At 43.1% G+C, this 17088-nt stretch overlaps 2 protein-coding genes across 3 annotated transcripts; one reads left to right on the top strand and one right to left on the bottom strand.

Moving 5' to 3' along the window:
• The first annotated feature begins 9 nt into the window (after positions 1–9).
• On the top strand, positions 10–2951 carry LOC117401150 (uncharacterized). 2 transcript variants are annotated; one of them, XM_034001661.3, is made up of 5 exons: positions 10–348; positions 1498–1603; positions 1767–1873; positions 2074–2246; positions 2567–2951. In XM_034001661.3, exons 1-5 carry the CDS (start codon positions 228–230, stop codon positions 2840–2842), a joined length of 783 nt encoding a protein of 260 aa, XP_033857552.3. In that variant the 5' UTR covers positions 10–227; the 3' UTR covers positions 2843–2951. The 2 variants fall into 2 exon arrangements, with proteins under 2 accessions (XP_033857552.3, XP_058869489.1); XM_059013506.1 differs by lacking the exon at positions 10–348 and adding an exon at positions 366–1296.
• Positions 2952–3973: 1022 nt separating this feature from the next.
• Positions 3974–15043, bottom strand: LOC117401151 (rac GTPase-activating protein 1). Its single transcript, XM_059013502.1, has 17 exons — positions 14874–15043; positions 13547–13634; positions 12407–12609; positions 11882–12018; positions 11315–11384; positions 11169–11222; positions 10591–10668; positions 10230–10347; positions 9704–9861; positions 9204–9368; positions 8658–8753; positions 8115–8313; positions 7806–7911; positions 7318–7450; positions 6535–6661; positions 5976–6084; positions 3974–5618 (listed from the first exon to the last, which is right to left on the bottom strand). Exons 2-17 carry the CDS (start codon positions 13629–13631, stop codon positions 5543–5545), a joined length of 1914 nt encoding a protein of 637 aa, XP_058869485.1. The 5' UTR covers positions 13632–13634; positions 14874–15043; the 3' UTR covers positions 3974–5542.
• Positions 15044–17088: the final 2045 nt, after the last annotated feature.

The raw sequence follows: 17088 nt of genomic DNA, 5'->3' as shown, positions 1-17088 counted from the left end.
TGGTGTCTTCTGATACTTATTAAAAAAACACATCTAAATACTACAACTCCCACAATACCGTGCGTAAAAGGCGGGGCCGATCACCGAGCGTCAGCACAGACACGCCCCTGGCTAGAATGTTGCAAGCAGAACGTTGTCCGGAGTTCCAGGCTGTATTCTTCATGTACAGTAGCTAGTGTTGTTATATTAAGCTCTCGCACGTTGACCGGGCGTCCTAGGCGGTTGCAATGCCGGTATCTGCGATGGGGAATTTATTATTAAAATGTGCCGTCACCGACCTGGCCATCCAGTGGGTCGGATGGGGTGTCGCCTCAGCTTTTAAGACAGAAAAGTTCTATGATTTAGCAGGTGAGATGATGACTCTCATATTATTAAATATTATTGTGTGTGTGTACAGTGTGTTGAAAATGCAAATTAATACCACTGCTAACACAGCACTGTTTCTCCATACCGGGTTTGCAATTATACATCGTTATGTATCGCTTTACACTTAGTTTTACGCGCCGTGTTGTTTATCACGACCAGTAGGTCTATATGGAAACTTTGCAGTAAATCGGGAACAAAACTAGTTTCACGTCTGAGGGTTGGTAACGAGTTTTTGTTCCTGCAGTACAGCACGTTGTTGTGGATATATGATGCAGAACTAGCCATTTGCAACACTGTTATGTAATTAAAAGTTGGGTTTTTTTCAGTTCTGTTCTGGTTTTGTAACTTCACAAGTTGTATAACCTTTCATTATGAAACGAGCGGCTGTGTTGCTCTCAAACTCCGCCCATTCCAGCCAGGACTCGCTGATTGTTATGAAAGAGGCGGCTCTCAAACTCCGCCCATTCCAGCCAGGACTCGCTGATTATTATGAAAGAGGCGGCTCTCAAACTCCGCCCATTCCAGCCAGGACTCGCTGATTATTATGAAAGAGGCGGCTCTCAAACTCCGCCCATTCCAGCCAGGACTCGCTGATTGTTATGAAAGAGGCGTCACTCAAACTCCGCCCATTCCAGCCAGGACTCGCTGATTATTATGAAAGAGGCGGCTCTCAAACTCCGCCCATTCCAGCCAGGACTCGCTGATTATTATGAAAGAGGCGGCTCTCAAACTCCGCCCATTCCAGCCAGGACTCGCTGATTGTTATGAAAGAGGCGGCTCTCAAACTCCGCCCATTCCAGCCAGGACTCGCTGATTGTTATGAAAGAGGCGGCTCTCAAACTCCGCCCATTCCACCAGGACTTGCTGCAAGCGGCCCAGAGCAAGATAGCAGCGGGGAAATGGGCAGAATGAAAGCTGCAGTTACGGAAGGTGGCTTTTTTTTTAGTTTTTTTGACAGCTTTCATTGTTATGCAGCACAGCATATCCACTCTAGTGCGTGTGTGTTTTCCCCCTTTGCTACTCAGTGTCCAATATATTTGACATTAAGAACGTCGGCTTTAAATAGGTAGGGGAACATACCCTGGGCAGCAAAGGGTTAAACCTTTCTGTCCCGTTCACACCTTTTTCCAGGTTCGGGGACCTTCGTGTTGTTGACGCTCCTGAGCCGAAGATGGGGCGGAACTGGCTACCGGCGTCAGAACGTGCAGAGCGGGCTGGTGACCGCGTGGGGTCTACGGTGAGTGCGGATCACCGGGGCTTATTAGAATATTAGGTTTCGCAGGACCGCCCTCTCGCCCTTAAATAAATGAGATTTTGAGGATGGGGACGGGAGTACGCCTCGTGTGACATCACACAAAACAGTTATTGATAAGAGGCGTTTTGGGTTTCCCCCGCCACAGGCTCGGCTCCTTTCTGTTTTTGAGGATTATGAACGAGGGGCTGGATCGCCGCTTCAATAAAGTGCGGGACAGTCCCGGGACCTTCTTTATCTACTGGACCATGCAAGGTAATAAGAGTCGCACACTCGTATTTGGTGAGAAACAGTTGAAATGGTGCTCTAGGATACTCTGTATACCTCCTCGTTAACACTCCATGCAGCTTTGCATGTTACTGCTTCTGTTCTGAAAACGGTCTAGAAGTGTTGCAGTGTTAGTTGATAAGTTGCTGCTGTAAAAATCCGTCCGTCCCCATGTCCTCTGCCCACAGCGGTGTGGGTGTTTGTGACCCTCCTCCCCACCCTGATCCTGAACTCGGAGCAGCAGGACCAGCCCCTGGGGGTCCGGGATTACCTGGGCTGGGGTCTGTGGGCGCTGGGTTTCGCCACGGAGGGCATCGCTGACCAGCAGAAATGGAACTTCAAAAAGGACCCTGATAACGTGGTAGGTACGAACACTGCAGTTCAGAGCAGGTACCCGAGATCTACTCTACAAGCAGGCAATTCTGTATTTAAAACCTTATATAACTTCAATACTAAAAAAAAAAAAAAAAAACCTGATATAAAAATAAATGCAGGGAAATGTAATTCTATCAAATAAAAATTGAAGCTACTTAATAGTTGTTTTTTTTTCATGTACCCTACAGACAAAAGGGATTATAAAGCAGAGAAGCGGTTGCTGTCATTAAAATCGGACCCAGATTGTGCCTGATCAGGGTTTCTCATTATTAACTGCACTGCACGTCTTTGTTTTTTTGTTTTCAGGGCAGGTTTATGCGGAGCGGGTTGTGGGCGTACAGCCGGCACCCTAACTACCTGGGAGAGATGCTGCAGTGGACGGGTCTGTACCTCTCTGCCTCCTCCGTGATGCAGGGAGCCCAGCACCTCAGCGTGGTCTCCCCGCTCTTCCTCTACTTCCTCCTGAATTATGTCAGTGGGGTCCCCATTCTAGAGAAACAGGCCCTCAAGAAGTGGGGCAGTGACCCAGACTATCAGGAGTACACGAGGAACACCCCAGTCCTCTGGCCCTTCACCAGATAGACCCTAATTCAGTGCTGGACAAGCTTTTCCTACTGCCTGCTTCAATGCCTAACTGAACGGTAGAAAGCGGCACATTATTGTAAAAGCAACAATACATGTTTCTAAAATACCTTTTAAATCGTGCATCTTTACCAAATCTAACATGCATAACCATGCATTTTCTCCTCACAACTGTAGACTAGTGACATCCAAATTTGGCACAGCACCCTGGGCTGCCATGGTGTGAAGGGCGCTGTGTAAAAATACATTTGTGTTGTGTGGGTTATATGCGCTTGAAGAACTATAATCAGACAAACTTTCTTCTCCGAGAGAAAAAAATGCTCAGGGCTTTTACTTTATAGGAGTGTAACACATTCATGCATGTGTCATTTTTGTTACAAATGTTAAGGTTACTGTCTGCTAAAATGCAACAATCCTGCAGATTAAAACACTTGCGATGCTCTGCAATCATTGCAACGATGTGACACTTTGTAAAGGAAGGGACGGTGGGGGAGTTTTTATACAAATGTTTATCGCACTGCCGTTTCTCACTCCTCCACCTCGACACTCAAACAACTCAGTTGCTCACATGCTAATGAAAGTAGCGTACAGGTTCGAGTCTGCAATCCTAAATTACCATATTTACAGGTGGTGTCACACACTCATGTTACTGCTCAACACTGAGCATGAAATCCCTAGCTGGGTCACTACATTCAACAGGCACTTGCCACATCTAGAAAACACTGACAGCTGCTGTTTGTTTAAACACCATTTTAATATAGCATTCCCCCCTACATTTCACCACCTGACTTGCACACCAGAAAAATGTGAAAGATCAAAGACAGTGGATTAGGGAAGGGCCTTTATGCAGAGAAATATGACTTTTACAGGTTACTGTCAGTTAACCAAACTAGTGAAATGGCAAATCACAAAATATTGAGGGAACACTAATATGGGACATTTAAAAGAGGTATCTAGGAAAGCCAGTAACTTTTTTTCAGAAGTGGCTTAAGAATACATACTAGGTTGAGGAAGTTAGGAGGGGATTCTACAGTGTTAAATAGTATTTTTTTTTTTTTTGGTAGGCAGGGATGGAGGGAGAGTAGAGACCCACTACAAAACAAAACTAGAAGAATGAAACCACACATCCACTTGTTTTAGGGAGTTCTATTTACAGGGTATTCTAAAATACACACCATGCATATACAGTTTAACACAGCAATAGAGGTTAGCTTTGTATAATATTTTATCAACCTTATTGTCACCTTTTCACAAAAGTATCACCACTGCATTTTTACCCAGTCTGTGCCCCTATGGTGCAGACTAATCGGAAGAAAAGAAAAACACTATTTGCTTTTCAGAATTGCACGATGTCCAAAAAGCATCCTTCCCTCCCCATCTGTCTGTTTTATTGTTTTCACTTCAGCATGTCTCCATTTCATATTAAAAGGCGTTTTGGTTCCTGGAGTACTACAAATTCAATGCACTCATGTTCTGTTTCTCCAGGGGAGTCTCAATTTAATTGTGATTTGAATTCTGCATCTCAAACCAGATAACTGGACACCGAAAGCAAGTAGTAACATTACAATCTAATAAAAGACGACTCCAAATTGTGTTTTAACTCGGGTGTGCAGACACTGAATCTTCTCTCAAAGCACATGCAGTTATGGTGGTTTCAATTCAATTTTCCCAGGCAAATAACACAGTACAGCATGATTCAGATATTTACAAGGTTATTAAGAGTGGGAATAAGGCAGCTAATCTTGGGCATGGTTGCTAACTGGTTCTTAAATAAATCTGCATTTACTTTGGGCTCATGCTCGTCTCATTAAAGTGCTTACACCGTTTGCATCTTCAATATACACATAATTACTAAATGTCCTGTTAACTGGCGGATCGAACATGTGCTTGTCCCTTTGTAAAGATGGGTTCGTTGAGAACCAACAGGTAGGTAAAGAGGCGACTGCCACACCATTGTTTGGAGGTATTGCTGGAGTTGGGCCAGGGTTTTACAAAAGCGTATTAACATACAATTAGTGTTTAAAATACAAACTGAATGCAAAAACAGAAGAGACATAGTTTTAGTAACTGAAACAATAGAGGCAAAAGAGAAATGCATATTCCTTTTGGGGGTGGATGCAAAACATATCCGCGGTTTCTGGTACACGCTGGCCCCAAAGAGGTTTTAGACGAGAGATGAAGGGTATGCTCTCAGTTTCACAAAAGGGTGACTTTTTTTTTTTTTTACTCCTATCACAGCACAGGATTAATACTGCTATATGTAGTTACCAGCCAGGACACCAATAGAATACTTACCATTTCTCAAAGCTCACTGGCACAGAACAACATAAGCACAGTGCCACTGCAGAAGCTGTATAGCGTTCATTTCTAGTTGAGCAGATATTTATAAAAATGGCACTTATTTACAAAACAGATATTTCTTGCATTGCAGGATGACTCCTCCAATATTTCCCTTTGGTCATAATTTTGCAAAAAAAGAATGCCAATATAACTTTTCAAAAAGGAAGGCTTGTAATCACTTTAAAAAAGTCATACGATTAAATACAATTAAAATATATGTAGATCTAAAAACATTACTGTACCATCTCCCAGCTGGAAGGTAGCGATTTAAAAACAGCACAGTAAAAATGTGAGCGTTACATAAAAAAAAAAAGTACACTTCCTTTAAGCCACGGGAATATATTAGAATCCAGTAAATTCTTATTTCAGGAGTGGAGAAGCAAAGAAATTGCCCGAGCGACCGAAGTTAGTGGTGGATTTGCTCTTGCTTCCAAACCTGAAAAACACGAAAAAAAACTAAGAAAACAAATCCTTTGGTAAAACAAGTTATTATAAACCAGAAATTAAACAATACACATATTCAGAAACAATGCAAGTGTTAGTGCTCACTTATGCACGTCTGGTTAATGTTATTTTCATATTGAGAAGCACACTCAAGCAAGCACCAACACTCAAGTGTTGTTTCTGAATATGGCCGTCAATATTGGTTTCAACCCTGACTTTGTGAACCTAGGTGCAGCAGACTGCCATAGACTCCATGCCCAGGTAGCAGGGCTCTCCACTTGCTGCCAGTTTTCCAAATAGCCCAGGTGCTACTATAGCAGACAGCTTCAGCATTGTGTGCATTACTTACTTGGGAGTTGTCCTGCTTAGTGTGGTCTTCATTCGCTGAGACAGAGAGCTGGAGGAAGGTGTTTTAGACATCTGGTGCTCTGGAGTGGTTAGGGGTCCCAGAATACTAACTGTGGGAACGAGGGAGAGAAATTATTAAGGGATCACAGAACATGAAATCAATTCAGTTACTCCACAGCCAATGAAACACGAGGCAGCTTGTCTGTGACATTTCTTTAAAAAAAGGTGTCCCATGCAATGAGTTGCTCACCAAGTTTCCTTGTGTTCGCCCTTATCTTGGGGCTACTAAAAGCTACCTTAGCTAAACTAGTCAATTTCCAATATTAGTGTTAAATTGGGGTGTGCAAAACCACCAGACAGGGATTTTTTAATATTATTATATATATATATATATATATATATATATATATATATATATATATATATATATATACACACACATATATATACACACACACATTTTGCAGATTTGTAATGAAAATCGCTATACAGGACTTGATTTACTGAATGACATCCTTTCACGGTGAAAGGCTCTGTATGAAACGTTGCTGAACGCTCACTTTTGCCGTCAGGGGTGGAGAAGGCGTTGTTGTTCTGGATGATGTGTGCTGGGTGCAGGTTCTCCTGCTCCACCATCAGGAACTGGCTCCAGTACTCCACGGGCAGGCACAGCAAGCGCACCATCACCTGAGAGAGTTCAGAGGAACAGCCACAAACTTACACATTGGGAACAGAAACACACAGGACAGGTCTGCTTGATTAAACACTTTCAATACAGCGCTCCCCTCTTCTGTTTGAAAAATATAGAACCTTTACAGGTTACTGTCATCATGGACTAACAGTGATTTAACCAAATTAGTGCAACATCAAATCATGAAATGGGACACTGAAGAGGCACCTAGGAAACTTTTTAATGCAACTTTTTCATATATTTTTACAGGGTATTCTGAAATAGCACAAGGAATGGAAGACTGTTAAGGCACCCACATGTTACATTCCAGATGTTGCAGTTTATGGAATGATAGAATTAACTCATTTTGGTTTCAAGGTTGAATGAAACCTGCTGAATAAATGTCACGTTAAAATATTTAATTACGCCGCTTTGTAGTTTTCCATAAAACTGACAAATTGAAACATCTGACAATTCGAAACCTAACATGAAATACTGTATGGCTTCCAGTAGACACTTGCGGCATCATTTCCATCCATCCATAATTTATTATTAAATGTATTAATTTTTTTTAAATGGAGGTCTCAATCCTTACATTCTAGATGAAAATCTTTTGGCCATAGCTGTACATTTTGGGGCCACATGTGACCCTATAACATGACGCCACCTTTACCTTTGGCTGACGTTTGGTATCGTTCAGTATCGTCATCGGGTCTGGATCAGGCACCGCGTGGCCAACTATTGTGGGTCCAAAGACCTTGGAGAGATTGGAGATGTCCATCTTCGTGTCAGGGCTCTGAGCCACTCTAGAGAGGGGAGCAGAAACAGACCCATTACAGACAAACACACACACACACACACACACACACACACACACACACACACACACACACACACACACACACGTACGTATGTCAGTTATCCTTGAGGCATTCTAGACTTAATGTTAGCAAAGGCCACAACATACAAGGCATTTTTTTTTTCAGGTTTCTAATAATGTTAATCACAAAGTATCTGAAAGCTGTACAGTAACCCCTGTAGTTGGACAGCTCCCATGTTTTTAACCAGTATCCCTCAGTAACCACTTCTGGTGCTTTAGAGAGTTCTAGCTGTGTTTAAATCATTTTCATTGCAGTTCCTCCACTCAGACTCGCTGCCTACCGTTGCAGATGTATCACAAGGAAAGCCAGCGTGTCCCTGTTGGGCTGAGGCAGCTCGCTGATCGTCTGGTAGATGGCAGCAATGCTGTTATCGTCATCGGAGATTTCTGAAACAGATGGAAAAATAAAACACTAGTCAGCATACACCACCAAATCAATAAGCAGAGGCATTAATTGACAGAACGTTAGTCAACCCCACTCAAAACAATTTACAAATAAGCTTCCTGGTTCTCTCGTCTGAAATTCAAGAAGTCAATTAAAAATAAGTTCCTGATTGAGACTGGTGTGAATGCATTCAAACTGCGTGTACCTGCAGCGTCCATGAAGGGCCGGTTTAGGCGGCTGGTGAGCAGAGGCTCCTTGAGGTTCCTCAGGAAGTCCTTGAGGAGGCTGCAGATGGCATGCACGTCATCCACCTTGCTGAGCAGCGGCACCGTCTTCCCACGCAAGAACTTCTCCTTCAGCTCCTTCACGGTGCGGTCGCAGCCAGAGACGCGGTACAGACCCGTCTGACAGGAGGGGAGAGAGAGACAGAGTCCAGTCAGAGATACAGAGGGAGAGAGAACCAGCACCCAGTCTCACACACACAGAGAAAAAGTCAGAGAGAGGTCACATCCTATCTCACGCTGTGTGCGAATCCAGTCACACACCGAGTCAAGGCAGAACATGAAACTATACTAAAATCAAGTAAACAAAATGCTTTATACTGTCAAGTGTCAAGGCTGCACAGTGATGCAATGCACCGCGAGTGAACTGTAGCAAAACTGAAAGACAAGTAGATAGGCTGTGGCTAGTGCACTGAAGGTGGTACTAGCTGAAAACATCTATTTAAGGATACCCGCAGCGAGGTTACCTCTCTCAAGCCTCTCTGCTCGATTTCGCTCACACAGTGAACAACCAGCGTTGGGATCATAGGAGAGGTGGGAGGAACGTAGTCAGCAAGGGTTCCCTAGAGAAGGAAAAAAAAAGAAAGAAAGGAGGCCAGGATCAGTTACAAGCAATATCCTGCAACAAAGTCAGCAGCAGCAACGCTAGTCATAACAGTTTCACTTTTTCCAAACACAGGGATCTAGCGGTCCAAACAGGAATGGCAAGAACTAGCCTGAGCACAGTTCTGGAGTGGGCAAATGTGGCCCGTCCAGATGATGAAAATGAACCAAAATAAACTTGCACCCAGGTCCTCAAGTACTAAACAAACTGTTCATCCCTTAAATCTACATGAGCAACTCCGATTAGTAAACCTACAGGCTTATTCATGCTGCGATGAGAAGTGCGATCAGGTAACCGAGAACTGACAGTTCAAACTCTTCAATAATATATTGAAACCAAAAAGGACCAGCACTGAGTGCAGGGCTGGTGCCAGTTTCAAGCTCCCGATAGTCAGCCTGTGGGTGCGCACCTCTCCATTCCTCACAGGGGTCCCAGTCAGGGATGGGATGCAGGGCAGAGGGCAGCGGTCTCGGCACTCGGGGTGAGCCACCACTCTGCAGTCCCGACACTTGAGTGCCAGCTTCCCAAACTTGATCCTCTTCCCACAGGGCACGCAGGACTCGGGCTTGATCACCTGAGGAGAACAACAAACATTTCAGGGGTGCAGAAGTCATAAAGATAATGTAGGAACGGCAACAAGCCAGTCAGCCCATTGTCCAGTTCCTAGTAGCTTAAAAGATCCCAGTGATTCTGGATCAACAATACTGCTATTCACCGTTTAATTAGATATAATGATTGACTCCAACTGAGAACCAGTCGATTGGTGCAAAACCCTTAATTCCTAAACAGGAATACTATCAAAAAAGTGGCATATTGGGGAGATCAATAATCAAGCCTTCCATGGCTCAAGAGCCTTCTGCTGGACGGCCACGGTCTAAGATAGCCAAGACAGAAATCAGCTACCGTTACCGTTTTGGACACAAACTCGTGCAGCCTGATGCAGCCGTTGCTGTGAGGGGTGCTGGGCTCCTGGTAATGTTCCACCTCCGGCTTCTTCTGTAGCCCGACGTTCTCAGCGTCCACATTCTCAGAGAGGATCGAGTCACTGTCCCACCCCTGCAGGTTAGCTAAAAGAGAGCGAAAACAAACAGCCTGCATCTGTCTGTTTGCAGCCTTCTCATTCCCCCTAAACCTCTACTGAAACACCGCCCTACTCCCTCGAGAGACTGCTAGGATTTCTCTCAGCAGAGGATTTGAGGGATTTACAACACCTTGTATATCACAGTAATTGTTTGTAGCAATGCATACAGTCCCTCTCCTCCTTCGAAAGAATTTAAGAAGATGCAAGAAAGCATTTTCGGTCGATCCAGCTGAAGTGCATCAAACAGGGTCACTCGATCTATGATTTAGTTCAGGTATTTTTTGGGGTTGGAAAGTAATTGAGATATGCTTGAAAGATTTGAGGAAGGCGCTTCTTGTAAGAGGCTGTGTTCACCTGTCTTTCTGCGGCTGCGGGTCCAGTAGGGCACTGTTTCAATAGTGGATACGGCCTCTATGGGTCCTCCATCGCTAGGAACAGTCACGGTAGTCTTGGTCACAATAGACTCATTCCCCTTATGAAAAATAAATACAAAATTCACACATTGGTAACAGACATCCAAGCCCCTGTCACGACTGTAAATACAAAAACTCTCAGTAGAATTTATCAACTGGAGCTGGTTATTGACAGGAGGAGACTAGTCCAATTATAGAAGCAGAGAGATGCACAGGAATTATTTTGCTATTGATTTTGAACCAGAAAAAAAAAGGTATATAAAAGAAAACAAAGTTGTCGTTGCTGGCCTGTTCATTCTTACTTTGTCGGAGGTTCTTCCAGTGGAGCGTGACCGCTTGGGTGCTGTAAGGGGGCCGTCCGCATGGTGTCGGGAGGAGCGCTGGGATCAGAGCACAAGTCACATCCCAGAATCACACTACAGAGCATCACAATACTATGCAAGATCTTACAACACAGCATTATACTACCATGCAGGAAAACACCAACCCTTTCTCTGAACAGAGCTGTCAGTTTGTTATTTCCCAAATGTTTATATTTTACATTAAACACTTTAATGTTTTAACCAATTATATTTTGTAAACGTTTTTTACCAAATCAGAAAAGCCACCATAAGCCCTCCGTCGTCGTCTTTTTATTTATTTTTTTTTAAATAAAATAAGTTTACCATATCAATGATATGGTGCATTGATGTGGTAAACTTACTTTCTAATCACCCTGTATATAAAGGAGACTGCATTTTTGGCTTGCACTGTACAGACTATGTAAACACCAAGGCTAACACCTATTTGACAACAGTTAAACGTTTAGACAAATTCTACACATTTAAAAACTTGGCCGAGGTTCAAACCACCAACACCCCCAATTTAGAAGACTACCTACCCTCTTTTCCCTTTTCTTTAGACGCACGGTTTTCACTATGGAGGAATCCCAGTCCTATCAGGGTAGGAGAAGTGAAAGGTTAGGGACAGCTGTTCACTTTGCTCAACTCAAAGCAAACTGAAAGCCTCTTGAAAGCAAAGCGTTACCAAGGAGTCGTCCGTCTTATCGTAGCTGATGTCCGACATCATGGACGCCGATTCGTCTATCGTGGACAACCTGCGAGAGGACAACCAGGACAGGTTAAGAGGACAGCACTACTGAGCGAGACAGTGGTGCCTATCAGGGGTCAAACACAAACAGATTGTCTTGTTTAGGGTCAAAGCTTACATGCTGATCTGTCTGTCGTACTGTACACCGATAAATGCCTTGACTTTGATCTTCACCAAACTTATCAAACACGCCTAGCCACCTACAGACATTTTGGATTGAATTTTAGCTACAATGCGCGGAAATAAATATTTCAGGTACTGTGTGATCATTATACCATGAACTCTGTGTGTGTGCGCGTGCGGTTTAAATCTTTGAATAAAATAGATATATTAGTCACGCTATAGAATTTTGTAGTTAAAACTCGCAAGAAAAAACAAGGTCAAGTAAAGTATTTCATATTTTAAAAATGGAGCATTTTGAAGCTCCGGAGTAATTTTAAAAATTGCCCTCAGTTGACCAAATTGATTTCTCTGGGTGCTGCTCCACAAGGCAGCTGTTCTTACCGTTTGCTGGCATTGAGTCCTGTAGGCTGAGACCTGGCATTGAGGAATGCCAGGGCGGATCTCTGCTCGTCACTCAGCTGGATACTGGTGGAGCCCTCAGCGATCAGCAGCTCTCTGATGAGCTGTATCTGACGCTCCTGCATTTAAACAAAGACACACACACAAGACAGGATCAGAACAGGAGAGCTGCAGGACTGCCATGCTACACAGCAGAAACAATCGCCCATAATCGCACTTTCATTGTTATTTATACACTGTTTTGAAAGCAAACCATTTAAGACAGGGATCCATTCCTGGTTTCACGAGTTTAATAAGACACCTGAGCTTGTTACCTATACAGTGTGACTAATTAAGCTCCTATTAAAACCTGGAATGGGTGAAACTGCTATGCAATAGGAGTCTTCTTTCCATGCCTGTGGGTTACGCATAGCACAAGCTGCTGTGGAGTTCTGGACAGGATGTCGAGGCACTTTGGCATACGGTGGTGAGTATCAAGCAAAGTGAGAAGAGCAGTAATGCCATCACCAGTTTCTCGTAGTCGGTCTCAGCTCGCTGCCTGCGCTTGATCTCCACGTCCACCTGGTTGCGGGCGTGCTTCAGCTTCACGTCCAGGGCGCTGCGCTCCGTCTCTGCCTTAGACAGGATCTCCTTGCAGCGCAGCAGCTCCGCGTCTGTCTTCTGCCACCGTCGCCGGCATTCCTCGAAATCCCGAGCCAGCTGGAGGAACTCTGCGGTGACAGGGTGGTCAAGTCAAAGACGCAGGAAAAGTTAACGCTGGACAGGAAAAATCGAGGAGACACGGCGCTTTCTGAACTGCACTGCCCGGGTGGATCTATCTTGTTTTAAATTTATATTTTTAACACCTCTTGTTTCTAAATCAGGTTTGGAAGTCTGTATGTGTACCAGTTAGGATTTTTTTTTATTTTTTTTTTTAAATGCGGGCTTACAATTATTCTTAAGATTTATATATATAAAAAAATAAATAAATATAATAATAATAATAATAATAATAATAATAATAATAATAATAATAATAATAATAATAATATGCAGCAATTTAGGGATATCAAACTCACTGAAGCACTAATTTCCATTGTCTGGGGGCCCCTAGTCGCTTGGATTTGTTTTGAACACATTTTTAATGTCAAACCAGGGAATAGAACAATAACCTAACCAGTCCCTGATGAGGCAGAACAGAACTACAGGGATGGAAACAAGACTCCCATTGCATAGCAGGCTGATCCATTTAATAAGACACACCTGAGCTTGTTACCCATACACACTGTGGCTGATCAAGCTTGCAGTAAAACCTGGAATGGGTGAAGCTTCTATGCAATAGGAGTCATCTTTCCATGCCTGTGGGTTATGCATAGCATGAGTACCTGACTGGTCTGAAACTTATGTACAGGTTTGAGGATGAAAGACCCAATGGTGGCACTAGGGAACAATAATCCTGTCTGTATTTTCAATTGATATTACTGTATATCTGTAGCTAGTATTGGCTGTGATGTCGAATTTAGGAGTCTTATTTCCATCAGGCGCAGGTCATATGTTTCGCTCGCTCGAGTTACCATCGTACACAGTTGAAACAAAGACCAAGCTGGCACTGCCAGTCCTCTCTCGCCCCTGCCCTCCACAACAGCAAACTAACAAAAATGCACTTACGGGGTTCCATGCCTTCGTTGAGCACCTCAACCTGCCTCAGCAGTTGATCAAAGAGGTTGTGCATCTGCAGCACAGCTGTCTCCATTTCCTGCAGGAACAGACAATCATTAGCCCCAGCGCCACTGCAATCCAGACATTCATTGACTGTTTAGTGACCCAACTCCCAGAGATGTACAAAAGAAACCGGGATGCAGAGATGTTGCCACCGAACTATCTTGCAAAACACTGCAGCTATCCATTCAGTGTGCACCTGCACAACATTCTGACATTAACACAATACTGTCTGGACAACAGGAGGTTCAGATACCTGTTTTTTTTTTTTTTTAAATCCAGGAATTAGCTTTGAATTATATCCCTGTGTGAAAAAAATTAACAGGATTTCAAGACTCTGTAGCTCAAACCCCAGTCTCTCACCCCTTCAACACAAAATTATTACCAATGTCTAGTCCGAGTGACAGGGAACCAGTGGCGCACATTTAAATTTTAATGAACGTACAATTGACATGCGTGTCCCACAAAGAAAAAAATGATGCTAACTTCCCTATTTTGCAATGAGGTGCACGAAACCTGCTTTAAAAATGACTGACAATTTGAATTAGCAGCCTGCACTCCAACCCCAACACGAGGTCAAGCTTGCAAAGGAACAGACAGACCCTTTGAGTATTATAGACGATTACAGTTGACGAACCAACATTGAAATGCGTAATCCTCCACCCACCTCATATTTTGAATTCCAGTACGTTTAACTAATAGCTGCCTCCTTAGTTTCCTTATAACTAATCAAATTAATCACTTTGTATCTTGACCTGTGTAAAAGTAAACGCTTAAAAAAAACACATTAATTTAGATTGCGTCCTTACATCGTCCCTCGAGTTTTAATTCAAGCATACAAGTACTTATCAATTTTATTAACTAATGTACCCGTACGCAAACACTGCACCCTAATATTGACTGCCGTGTTACTGCAAACCTAATGCAATCGTGACATTGACTCATCGCTATTCCAATTTCAAAATCTACACCAAACAAGACACATTGTTTTTAAAATAGTATTATTCAGTACCGTCCATTCACCAGCATTCAAAGCCCCACTTGTAATTATTAAACAGCGTTTCTCGGTTTAACCAAACAGCACAGTAAGAAATGAAACAAACATACAGTCTAGTTTTAGAAGTTACACTAAAACGCCCACTCGACTTTGTGTTAAAACAACACCGAATGTAGATATTTTTTTGTTTGTGTAACTTACTATGGGTAAAAATGTTAAGGCAACCATTTTGGTATGCGCTTCAGTTTATATATAAAATTAATAATATTATGAATTTACCTTTTTTGTTTTTCTCTCCGAAGCCACGGTACACAGGCTTTATTAATGTCTTTTTTTTTTCTCAACACCTGTATTATACTTTTTTTTCTTAATAGTCCATTTTATTACCGCCTTCTCTGACTCGAGTTTCTTCTACCGTCTCTCCCGCAGCGGCCGTTTCTATTCAAAATTACCCGCCGGCCAATGACCTGCGCCGGAACGTCCTGACGTCAGAGAGCGTGGCACGAACAGGCTGCGGAACATCACAGTGGCAACGCCATCTTGGTTGTGGCAACCTTCTACACACCTGAGCGATATAGTTCGGTTTTGACTTTCCAAAAACCCTAATAATGTTACAAAAAATAACCGCGCTAATTAAATATTGATATCTATGCAGCAACAGTCTCTTGCTTAGTTTTCTAACTGTAATACTAAAGTTGTTTGTTTTAACACGAGTATTCAAGTAACGCCAAAAAAGTATTTTAAGTGTAAGAAATATGTCTAATAATAATCCAAATTCTGTATCTGGATTTTGAGACTGTTTTCAGAAAGACTTTTTTTTTGTTATGTAGGCATTTCTTTTTCTCGTTAAAATTCCTCTCTGCGGGGTGCCGTTAGCAGCTAATGATTTCTTAATGATTTTTTTTCTAATTAGTATTTCTAAAACGTTGGTTGTACATCTCGCCGCGCCAGATGCCGGAGCGTCTGCTCTATCCTCAGGGACACTGAGTTTACACACACTTAAAGGGACCCAACTCTGCGCTGCCCTAGGAGAAGCGCACCATAAGTGTATCGCGTCACTGGAAAGTATGGAAATGCACAGGGAAGCAAAAACGAAGACTGTCAGGATACTGGGCGGCAACCATATTAATTGTCACTAGAGGGCGCTGATGCCCTGTGTATTACACGTGTATTATTCAAAAGCAACTATTCAGCAACAAGCATGTCAAATGAACCAAGAGGGAGAGATCAGATTGCAGGAAACTTTATCAGGGCTGCTGACCTCTCTGATGGCTCTGGCTGCATCAGCCTCCCCCAGCGGATCCCGCTCCATTAACTCTCTCACAGCTGGCCCTGCTTTCAGAGGACAGTCGTTTGATATTTCAGTTCACGCCACGCTGACCGTCAACGTGCTATTTAAAGGCCCGTTGTCAATATAATGTTTTGAATGTATTTTTTACATTTTTATTTGTATGTTTCAGATATTGTTATGAGCTCGATTATCCCTTTCATTTCAAGTTTTAATTTTTCTGCCCACTGAGCATCGCACATGCTTATCTGGACAGTGCTGTCCCATTGTTTTCTATGGAGGTTAGCTCATTGATACAGAGAGCCAGGCAACATTAAACCCAACCACTGTGCGCCCTTTCGCAGCAATTAAAACCAACTCCTCCCTCGCTAATGGCCTCCGAGAGAATCCTAGGGAATCGTCTGAATTGAATCTTGCTAATTACATCTCTAATCGCAGTGCATTCGCTAAGAGCTTGCTGGCATTAGCAGCCCTGTGTCTGTGCAGGATCCTGTACTTCATTGAATCAAAGCGAGCCCAGCCGAGCGCACCGACAGCAAGCAGAGATGAAGCACTGAATCAAATGCAGCGTGTGCAGATCTCCTTGAAGCCAGGCTGACACAGCTGGAAGGTTTAGAAAAACTAAAAGAAGCTTTAAATTCAACGAGAAACGTCTTGGTACAAGAGACCGAAGAAATAATGAGTCGAAAAGTTTGTTGCTGGATTTAAGTAACTTTTAGTATTGTTAAATTCAGCCCTGCTGAGTGTTTCATAGTTATGGAAGTTTAGAAGTTTGCACGGTCACGTGGTTTGAGTGGAACGAGGAAGGCTTTTCCGGCAGTTAGAATTCTCCAGACAAACTCAAAACAGCTCACATGCAGATTTAGAGAAGAAAAAAATGATAATATCTTAAATTTGAAGCAGTTTAATCATAGGAAAGACACGTGCTCAATGGCATTCTGTGATAAATGCATCCTCAATCCTCCGGGGTTAGAAACAATGTTCTCTTGTGCCGTGAATAAAGATGATAACCGAGCAGGGCTGCGCCCTGTGGCTGTCCTCTCATCTCTCCAGCCTTTCCTTTCCCTTCCTCTATACACGTTTGCAGAGGATCTTTACTGTTTGTTTCCTATGGTTTGACATGTTTTTTTAAACCACCCCTCTCTGGGCTTTGCCATACTTTCACTGTGCTTTAATACAAGTTGCTGTGCTTTTACTGTGGGAAAG

This window comes from Acipenser ruthenus, chromosome 45 (genome assembly GCF_902713425.1).
Source record: "Acipenser ruthenus chromosome 45, fAciRut3.2 maternal haplotype, whole genome shotgun sequence".
Taxonomy (NCBI): Eukaryota; Metazoa; Chordata; class Actinopteri; order Acipenseriformes; family Acipenseridae; genus Acipenser; species Acipenser ruthenus.
The sequence above is the reverse complement of the archived record's forward strand: the minus strand, read 5'-3'. Positions and strand labels throughout refer to the sequence as shown.